The 10,793-nt window shown below is 39.2% G+C and overlaps 1 protein-coding gene across 2 annotated transcripts; it reads right to left on the bottom strand.

Annotated features, from left to right (window-relative positions):
• Nucleotides 1-5,299: 5,299 nt before the first annotated feature.
• LOC120730323 lies at nucleotides 5,300-10,391 on the bottom strand. 2 transcript variants are annotated; one of them, XM_040026637.1, is made up of 4 exons: nucleotides 9,410-10,388; nucleotides 8,952-9,032; nucleotides 8,434-8,664; nucleotides 5,300-7,190 (listed from the first exon to the last, which is right to left on the bottom strand). In XM_040026637.1, the coding sequence occupies exons 1-4, from the start codon at nucleotides 9,600-9,602 to the stop codon at nucleotides 6,238-6,240; spliced, it is 1,458 nt and encodes a 485-aa protein (XP_039882571.1). In that variant the 5' UTR covers nucleotides 9,603-10,388; the 3' UTR covers nucleotides 5,300-6,237. The 2 variants fall into 2 exon arrangements, with proteins under 2 accessions (XP_039882571.1, XP_039882572.1); XM_040026638.1 differs by lacking the exon at nucleotides 8,952-9,032 and having other exon boundaries at nucleotides 9,410-10,391.
• Between the last annotated feature and the right edge of the window lie 402 nt (nucleotides 10,392-10,793).

The raw sequence follows: 10,793 nt of genomic DNA, 5'->3' as shown, positions 1-10,793 counted from the left end.
CTACAGCCACGCCCACACCATCCACACACACTGGTAATATCACTCCAGTAGAGGAAGTGCTCTAAAAAGACGTTGCCTCTCGTTTTTTAAAATGCAGCAGATTTAAGGACTGGCCCATCTCTTCATGCAATGCTGGATTGTTGTTGCTCCTCTAGAAGAAATCAGACCCTGGTTTTTCTATGCATAAGTTGCTTTTTCTTCCTGTGTTTAGCTGCATGTTTAGCCGTTGGACTGTTTGGCTCTTCAGAACTAGTAGAACTGTCACCCAGAAAGCGAAGGATGCTTATCAGTTAAAACGTATTTGTTCCCCACAGCTTGCAGCTTTTCCTTAGAAAGAAAAAACATATTGCACTCTCCGGACATCAACTTGCAAGCGCACTCACCTCCTTTGTACTTAAAACTTACCTAAATACTTACCTTGCAGTGAATGTGATCAGGTGTTATTACTCTCTGCTTGTAGAAAACCTGTTAAACTTGCCACTGTGTCTGTTTCTGAGTCTGTGTTTTGGTATGACAGTGTATCTATAACAAGAATAAAGTTACATTTTATCTTTTGACTTATTTGCCATAAATAAGAATTATTATAGTGCCTACTAAATAAAGAAAGCATTGGTGAAATGGCAGCTACTGCTCCCTTTGAGTACTTTCACTGCTGTATTTGGCATTTGAACACTTCAGTGATACATGCATTCAGTGCATGCCCACATGTTTGAGTAAAATTTCTCAAGTGCCAAAAAGAGTTTTGTATTTTCTAATCAGTTTTTCTTTTTTTTTTAATTTAGATTTTCTGCATTTAATTCAATTTATTACAGGTGGTATCTAGAGCAAATTCTCTCTGCTCAGTTAAGATTTTAGTTTCAGTGTTAATTTTCAATGATAATTGTATGAGCTAACTCAGAAGATCACAGTTCAGTGCATTTATTCACGCTGACTGAATATATTTACAACAAACACAATCCAACAAAGGGGCTAGAGATCCAGGGGGGAGTAAGGGAATCCACACATCTTGTATTTACAGGTCAAAATCTCAGTCAGACTCTCGGGGTTAGGATCACCACACCAATGAAGGGAATGGAAGGGAAACCAGCCAAGGAAACACATGGTCAGAATCCAAAGACATCAGAAGCAGAACAAACACACAGCACCGCAAGAGTGCTGATATAAATTCCAAGGTGTAGTATCACATTCATCTTTGCACCTGTAAGGTAAGAATCTGACTATTCTGTCTTCTTCCAATCAGATATCCCAGAATGACTGTGAAGAAATACGGGCAGATTGATATTTTAAAGCTCCCACTTTAGCTGGGGTGCTATTTGGGTGGACAAAACAGATCCTATCACAATATAACTATTAAAGACACATGTTCAAGTTTTGTAAGCTATCCACTGGAGTGGGTAGCTCCAGTGGATAAATTTTTGTTGGCAGGGGACTTACTGGAAGGCGGAAAAAAGACGACCCCACTTTTATTTCCAGTGGCCCTAATCCTCTTCCATATTTATGTTCTGCAATTTACAGTATAAATTAACTCTGAAAATTTAGGGTTAAATATATCGTTACATTGCAAAGTCTGAATTCTACTTCATGGTACAGACCTCTTTCTGCAAGAAAGCGGGAACAAAGAGCAAAGTGCACTGTAGTATAATGTTGTGCAATGCTGCCACCTTGTGGTCCAAGTCGAATGGAAAGTTGATTCAGCTCCAGCTTTAATGAAGCTTACAAACAATCTTCTTATAGCCTCTGACAGTGGGCTCATCTCTGTGCTTGTCCTGCTAGATCTCAATACTGCTGACCATAATAATTTATTACAGCAATTAGGGCATGCTGCAGGTATTAAAGGTACTGTGCTAATTCAAGAGAGGTTGGACAGATAGTGAAGCCCCCCTGGCTTTCCTCTGTCATCATATCTGAGAAGGGGTAAAAATTCTTAACATCCAGCCTCATCTGTTAAGAATGATACCGAGCACTACTGGCAGATTTTGGAGCATGTTTTTTACTCATAGAAAATCATCTTTATTCTTAATCAACGATATAAATCAAAGTCTAAGTCTTTTGGTATGTTAAATGAGAAATAATTGTGAGTAATGAGATCAAGTGTTCTAATGTGTGAATTTTGATTAGTGTCTGCAGTGAAAAGATAAGACATGTGTCACCAACCAGTTATTAAACATGATCCTGAATAAGAGAAATGGTATTAAGCGTATTAATGGTTGAACACAAAATTATAATACATATGTGAGTTTGCTGGTGGTTAATTATGCTTAATTGCTTAATACTGATCATTTACACCAGCGGTCCCCAACCCCCGGGCCTCGGACCGGTACCGGGCCGCGAGAGTTGAGGCTCAGGCGTGAAATGTATGGTTTTCAGGGTTTTTATTGGTTTTCAGCGTTATTTTGTTATCGTTTTTATCGTTAACTCAGTTTTCCTGGGTCTTTTCACGTGTGTTATGAATAAATCTTCTTTTTTTCGGTACCGGTACTAGTTTTATTTTGTTGTATTTATCCACAACACCTTAAAGGCCGGTCCGTGAAAATATTGTCGGGCATAAACCGGTCCGTGGCGCAAAAAAGGTTGGGGACCGCTGATTTACACTACCGGTCAAAAGTTTTAGAATACCCAAATTTATGCAGGTATTTATTGCAGTTCAAGTCATTCAAGTCCAATGAATAGCTTGAAATGGTACAAAGGTAAATGGCAAACTGCCAGAGGTTTAAAAAAGGTAAGGTTACCCAAAACTGAATAATAATGTACATTTCAGAATTATACAAAAAGGCCTTTTTCAGTGAGCACAAAATGGGTTAACAATGTAAAGCTGTTCTGCACCAATGGAGGTTAATCAGGTCTTGAAAGCTGTTGCTATTAATTCCTACAGGTGTTCCAACTTTCCTTCATTACTTACAACCCCCTCTGTCTGCATAAAAGTGGTGTTGGAACACAGGTGAGCATCAGCTGAGCAGTATTGTACTGTAGAAAGTAGTGTGTTGGTCCAAAGATGTCGAAAAAAGGCAATTAACAATAGAAGAGACAGACCATCATAACATTTATTAAATTCCGTTCTTTTCATCATCCTAGTGCAAAGACAAGTGGAAGCAGACAAAAACAACAAGCACACATGCTACAAACTTTACCCGAGTCATTTAGACAGCCGTTAGCACATGATTCTCCTTATGGGGACCTGATATGTTTAATATGCTGCTGAGAATATAGCCCCGAAGAAGCGTATAGTATAGCTTTTATTTTGGAAAGAGCCATTTCTCTGTAATAAACTCTCTTTTCCAAAGATGAGTGATTTCTCGATCAGATAGATTTATTTTTTTTATTATTTTGTTGTTTCAGCAACATTAAATTTAAAACTGTACTTTTGAGTTAAAATATATATTTATAATTTTAATAAATAACAAATTAAAAAGGTATCAACATTTTTTTGTATCGAAAAAATATCGAACCGTGACACCAAAGTATGGAACCGAACCAAACCGTGAATTTTGTGTATCGTTGCACCCCTAGTATTTTGCCTGGCAAGGCTTTCAGAACTGGGGTACGTCTTCGTCTGCAGTTCTCAATTTTCCGGAAATGTAAAAATAAAGATCATTTTTTGAGTTTGACCACTCTGAGTCCAGTCTTTCTCTGTCGCCAAAAGAATTCAAAAGAACTGTGCACGTTAGCATATGCTACTTCCGGTGCGGAAACTCCTGTGGGGAGCTTTGTTTCCGGTGTGTTATTCGCGCCTGGTTTACGGTCCAAAACAAGTTAAGCAAATGAATGAATCAAGCGGCGATTTACATTTCTATAGATGTCTTGGGCATTTACCCAATATATCTGTAAATGATGTTCATCGACTTGTCGCTATTTTTTCCCCCTCGCCTCAGAGAAAAAGAGAAAATGGATTCAAATGTTATTTTTCTCAGCTGTCCCTCGTTTATCGCCGGTGTTATGTTCTAAAAATAACCAGCGATGGGTGAAATCAAGTAGCCAATTTTATTTTTTGACGGTGCAAAATGTTTCGTGGACATACAGTACTGCACTTCAGAGTCACACTGCTAGCGATCGATGCAGCGATTCTGTACTGTACAGGAGAGACGTCACGGAGGAGATCGTCTGCAGCGATCAGGACGCAGGACACAATGTGATGTAAAAAAAAGCATGCAAACTTGCACTAAAAAAATCTGCGAAACAGCGAGGTGAAAGATGAACCGCGTTAAAGCGAGGGACCGCTGTAATTTTGAAGGTCACAACATACCCTTCGTAAATACTAATGTATAGAAACCCTTACCAGCAATCATTCATTTTTTGTGTGGCTTTTTTCACGGTTTGTTAACATGCTGTGTAGGTGTGTACTTGACTAGCTGATCTCGACACAAAGGGGGAAACATCTGGTTTGACTATTCTTCACCTGTAGTTTGAATACTGAACATTTGCCTGTTTAGATCATAAGACCAGTCACTATACAGAGATGTGCTTCTGAATGTGGACGATGTGTCTTCTGCTGCAGTAATGCAGTTCTGCTTGTGTTGAGTGATGTAAACAACTGATCGATCTAAACGCTTTAAACGTCAAAATTGATCATTAGACTTTTTATGACACAACAGTGGTGAGTGTTCCCACCTTCTGCTCGTTGTAACTTAACGCGATCTTTCCGTTTTCGAGTTTTGGACATGATTTTGGAGTATATCTTTGCAGTAGCGATTGACCGCAAAGTAAAGCTACCGGAAATGTACAACCCCACATCCGGTCTCAAACCAGGAAGTTAGCATTTCCTCGTGCACAGTGTCATTTACAAAGTACAAAAAACAATATAATCAGAAAATAAGCACTAAGAATATATATTTATCTTGTAACACACTTAAAAATGTAGGTGTTTCCTATAAAGAAATTGTAAAGAAAGTCAATGTGTCAGTGAGTACAGTTTCCTTCAACATCAAAAGACACCAAAGTGACCCAAAGTGCTTTATAGGCACATTTATTTACAATCAGGTCTCCTATGAAGTGGTGACAAATTAAAGGGAAAAAAACAGTCAACAGTTGTGGGTAGTAGTCTAACATTTCAGTTCAAATTCTTCCAATATGCTCAGCTGAAATTACATTTGTGATTCCAATAGCCATAGCACATGACCCATATTTCTACACTCCATAAACCACGTGAGGTGCATCATCACCTGGAAAGACACCACTGTCGTCTGGAGAATAATGTTTTCGCGTAGGATAAAGATTATCACTACAAAATAAAAAGGTCAGTACAAAACAATAGTAATGTTAATGTGTCAAATGACAAGTGGACCCAAACCATTTCAGCAAAGTGATACCATCCTGTGAAAGAGCTACCATCTATCTATCTAATGGGCAAATACTCTTGACGCTTTATTACATACACCTTGCAGATATTGAGACTCATCAGACCAGGCAATGTTTTCCAAACTTTTATTGTCCGCTTTTTTAAATCCTGTAGCCACGGTTTCTCGTTTCTGGTTGATAGGAGTGGTACGTGTTGTGGTCTTTTGCAGCTGTAGCCCATCTGCTTCAAGGTTGGATGTGTAGTGCATCCAGATATGCTCTTCTCCATACCTTTATTCGAAGTGTTTGATTTTCTGTTACTTTCCAATCGAATTAAAACTGGCCATTGTTCTCTGACGTCACAGGCATTTTTGCCTGAAAAAGTGCCCCCCCCCCCCGACTTTGATTCTCAGTTTGAACTTCAGCGGTGCCCTAGTCCAGAAAGCATTTTCAACAAACAAGCATTAAAAGAATGTAAAGAAAGCAGTGGCTAACATTTATGTTAGGAAGCAGTTGAACAGCAGTACCTAGTAAAATGACTGGTGTCTATTCTATTTAAACTACTCACAAACTTTTGACACATTTAATTTAGACAGAAGATGTACAAAAAAAAAGAAAAAAAGAACAAAACATGGAATAAGCTCATTGGTCCTCTGTGCAGACGAGCTTAAGAACAGAGTGAACTTCCTAATGAGCAATTGAATGGGCAGGTTTTGCAGCCTCAGCGATTACAAAAAAAAGTACCATTAGCTTTGCGCTTGTCTTTGTAACATTTTTTACATTTTATTGACCTTTGGGTCCATTAAAAAACAAAAATAAGAAAATATTTTATTTCTGAAAATTCTGCTTAAACAGGTAGATAGTTGGTTATCATTAGCTGGAATGCCATTCACTGAACAGTAAGAAAAAGGTTAACAGTGTTCCTGGATAACAAAAGGACAAAATGAAACAAGCCATTCTTGGATACTACACCGGCTTGTTTACACCACTAATGTTAGGATTCTCTTTATGCATTTTCATATGTTGAATCAGGTGTGTTTTCCTTTGGAAACTTTTATTACAACTTGAACATGTGAAGCATTTGTCCTTGGTGTTCTGTGCCTTCGGAGATGCACTTTCTTCACGTTTCTTGGAGTTGCTTAAAAGTCGTTCTGTAGAACTGGTTCTCATACCTGAGTTTGCTTTGTGAAGAACAAGTTGTGAACCCTGGATAGAAATCTGTGCTGTTTGTGTACCTGTGTGATTATTAAGTTGCTGCCTACAGTTAGATTTCTTCTCAGTATGCATTTTTGAAGAACTTGCAACAAGAGCATGTTTAAATGTAACACTAGTTGAACCTTTCTTAGATTTATCGCTATCCATCAAATCATTATCACTGTCCTCAGTCTCAGTTTCAGATGAATCAGAAGTCTTCTCATCACTAACTGGAGTTGGATCTAATGTCTGGACAGGTTGTGAGTTAGCAACTCTATTACCTATCATTACTTTAAAATAGGACTGCTTTGTATTTATTCTTTTCCAGTCATCATCGCTGTCTTCAGTCTCACTGTCTGAAGAGTCGGAAGTCTTGTCACTAGCTGCTTCGGTCAGTGGTTCTGCTCCTCCACAGTCGTCACCATCACTCTCTACTTGCATATGTTCAGTGGACTGGCAGTCTGAAGACTCTGCGTTGTTGTGAAGCTGAGCCGACAAAGCTTCCTCTTCATCAGCCTCCCTCTTTACAGCAATGAATGGCAACTCTGTGACTGAATTCTCTCCCAGTCCTATACGTGTCTCTCTCTGGCTTCTCCTGAGTTCCTCCTGTTCAACTTCAGTTTGTGAGCATTCAGGCTCCTCTTTCAGAGCAGGTCTCCACTCGTGCTCCTGAGACGGAACCTCTTCATTACACTTCTGCTGCGGCTGATAGTCTCCACGTAACACTGGACAGAAAAAGTTTTAGTTTAGTAGATAATACATCACCAATTATAATAATAATATATCACCTCTATATTTAAATCTCATGATTTCATATAAAATGTAAATACAGCTTTGGCTCTGGTGCCATTAAACAGCTTCCACCACAGGTGCATCACTCAGGAGTGATACACCTGTTGTCAGGCCTGCAGGGTTTATCCCTGTGGTCTTCTCCTCTGTCTTGTGGTGGACATTTTTTTTCTTTTTTTTTTTACTGGCACAAATAATTTGTGGGGCATCTTATTGTGACACCTGATTGTTCTCTAATTTTAGTTATAGTAGTATTTTAAATGGTTGTACAAATAAAAAACCCAAAAACAACAACAACAAAAAAAACACACAAGTTTGGCTGAATTTTTAAATAAATAGTTGCATCTACTTTAGTGTTTACAAAATGTATGCGTAAGTTTTCAAAATTTACAATTTATATTTGCATTTCAAGTTATGAAAATAATTTACTAAACATGTTTGTGGTTTTTACAGTAAAAAAAAAAAAAAAAAAAAACTACTACTAGGATGTTGTGTTTTTTGTGTGATTTCAGATCAGTTGTGTTAATCCAGTATGTCAATAACTGTAAATTCAGACATGTTTAGTGCTAAGTACTATTAACAGGTTGTGCTGAAAAGAATGCTACCAAATTAGGTTAAAATTTTTGTTCATGAAAGTATAAATTTGTGTACATTTGTGTGTGTGTGTGTGTGTGGGGGGGGGAGTCACTTTTTTATACAGGGCCATGTTTAGATTTTTTGTAATAAGCACCTTCATTTAGAAACTGCATTTTGTGTTTACTTGTGTCATCATTGTCTAACATTTACATTTTTTAGATGATCTGAAACATGTAAGTGTAACAAATTTCTTTATTCGATGTATTGATCTCGTATTTTAACCAATCACTTTAGTAACAGTAGTATCACATTGTCACTAAGGTTAGCTTCCCGAGTGGGCCTTTTGCTCTATCACACCTACACACAGACATACTGGGGGCCGTTTAAGTTCATGGGAGACGTTAAACACATAGTGAGACTCCTGCTTATCAGGGATGTAAATCTATAGGTGACAGCTAAGCAGGAAAAAGGTTATAATTCTCTCTGTGAGGGGGAAGGTTTTAAGGATGGGGATGAAAGTATAGCTGCTTTGTAGTGCAGATCAGACAAATGAGCTAATTACTCTTCTCCTGCTGTTACATTTTATTAACAAATTAAACTTACATTTCACAAGGTATGGAGAGCTGACCTCCGGCTCCTCTCGGCTCTCAGTCTTTAAAGGGATAAAGCCAAAAGAGAACGTCTCCACTCCTTGAAGTTGCTCTCCCTCATGGCTACTCCACATTTCTTCCCGTTCCTCTTTGATGTAGCGAGCACCTATGTGCTCATGGTTCAAGCTCACTCCCAAAGTTTGTTGTTTCGGTGCTGTGTCTATTTCCAACGCCGGCTGGGATTCTGCAAGAAACACAGATACAAACAAATATTTGGACAGCAGTTTTCTGCATGTGACCTTCCTATAAAATGCATGCTCTCGTGTTATGGTTAGATTTCGCTCCCAGGCAGCCAGACTTTCTTGTAATTTTTGTTAAAGTGCTCTTGTGAGGATGTCTTTATTCTGATACAACTTACACAATCTCAGCGACGTCTGATACTTGATTTTCTTTTACCCGTTAAGACTCAACTATAGCAACTGAATTACAATCAAGCAACGGAAGAAAACAGAGAGGAAACGCTGCACAGACCTGTGTGTGGTGAGGGAGCTCCCGGGGTTTTTACAGATTCCAGCAGCCTGTGCTGTCGCTCTGTTTCCCCCACCAAGGATTCTGCAAGAAACACAGATACAAACAAATGTTTGGACAGCACTTTTCTGCATGTGACCTTCCTATAAAATGCACGCTCTCGTGTTATGGTTAGATCTGACCCAATAACATTTCAGCATCACTTTAAACATAGCGCAAAAGTGAAAACATGCTATCACAGTGCAAAGGCCCTCATTTCTTTAGATTTCGCTCCCAAGCAGTCAGACTTTCTTGTAATTTTTGTTAAAGTGCTCTTGTGAGGATGTCTTTATTCTGATACAACTTACACAATCTCAGCGACGTCTGATACTTGATTTTCTTTTACCCGTTAAGACTCAACTATAGCAACTGAATTACAATCAAGCAACAGGAAGAAAACCGAGAGGACACGCTGCACAGACCTGTGTGTGGTGAGGGAGCTCCCGGGGTTTTTACGGATTCCAGCAGCCTGCGCTGTCGCTCTGTTTCCTCCACCAAGCGAGCCACATTGTCTCGGTACTCTGCAAAGGTTTTCTCAAACAGTCCCACTATCTCTTCAGCCACTGCAGTCAGCCGCTGATTCACCAGCAGCTTTATTACTTCCACTTCGGACATTTCCGTGCTATAGGCGACGGTGTCGTTTGAGACAAAGTTAAAATAAAAAACGAGCTAAAAGCGTTTTTTTTCTGGAGAGAAAGACTGAACACGCAAAGAAACACTGATGGTGACTTTTTGCTGTATGATAAATCAACTTCCGAGTAAAAAGAGCGGGGCAACAACAACGTTTAGTAGGTGCCGGGCGCCATATTACTCCAGCAGCTCTTTCTTCTTCTGTTGGATTTCCGGTAGTCTAACGTATCCAAAGCTTAGAGCTGCCCCCATCAGGCCATTCGTAGAATTACAAGATGATCAAATCCTGACATATGTCTGGTACTATGCAAAAAACCTAAATATTGATTTTATGGGTCCACAATGATCCAAATTGAATACTGATCTAAAGGAGTAGTCTGTAATGTCCACTCTGATGATCAATGCAGATAGTTTCTGTCTTTCACATGTCCATTTTCTTTCAGGATGCTTTCTCATCAATGCCAACCCATGATTCAAAGCACAGAGGCAGTGTTAGCCCACTCAATATCCTGTCCCTCCTGCTCATTGTTACATGGAGCAGATGGTGTTTCTGTATCTTGATAGTCTTTTGCAATGAAACGTAATCACACCCTTTTCATTTTCCCATTGCTTCTGCTGCAGAGCTGTTACGCTTTCTACACTCTGAAGTCCCTGTGTCTAATCTGAGGTCAATACCAATCCCTTCCATGCCAGTTCTACTGATCCTCTGGCTTTTTCAAGCCTGTACGATAGAACCAGGAGCTTCACCTTTACATCTGATCAAGCGACAGGTAGTTTTTCTTTAAGTCTCATCAAAACTGAGCTGAAATCATCACTCTTCTTAACCTGACCTCCTGCACCCACTTTAGCTAAGTACTATTAACAGAAACTACTTTAGCTGAGCTTTGTGATGTCGAGGTCTGGGATGTCAGGCAAAGTCTGATTTGCCACTTCATCATGGGCCACTTTGTATAAATCTGTAGGTGAGATACCCAGCTCCTTCTTAACTTTTCCTCCACCATGGACACAGAATTAGAATTTGCTCCTGTGTTTTCTAATGTACTGAGATCATTTTCTGGTGTGGAAAGAATCCATGTCAAAATCACTGCCCACTGAATTTGAAGGGCTACAACCAACTTTAGCATTTTCTAATAATACTATGTTGTTGGATGTTGAGGTTGATGTCTCCTAAGTTTG

The sequence above is a fragment of the Simochromis diagramma genome, unplaced genomic scaffold, assembly GCF_900408965.1.
Source record: "Simochromis diagramma unplaced genomic scaffold, fSimDia1.1 OVJJ01000293.1, whole genome shotgun sequence".
NCBI classification, from domain to species: domain Eukaryota; kingdom Metazoa; phylum Chordata; class Actinopteri; order Cichliformes; family Cichlidae; genus Simochromis; species Simochromis diagramma.
This window is presented reverse-complemented; position numbering and strand designations above follow the sequence as displayed.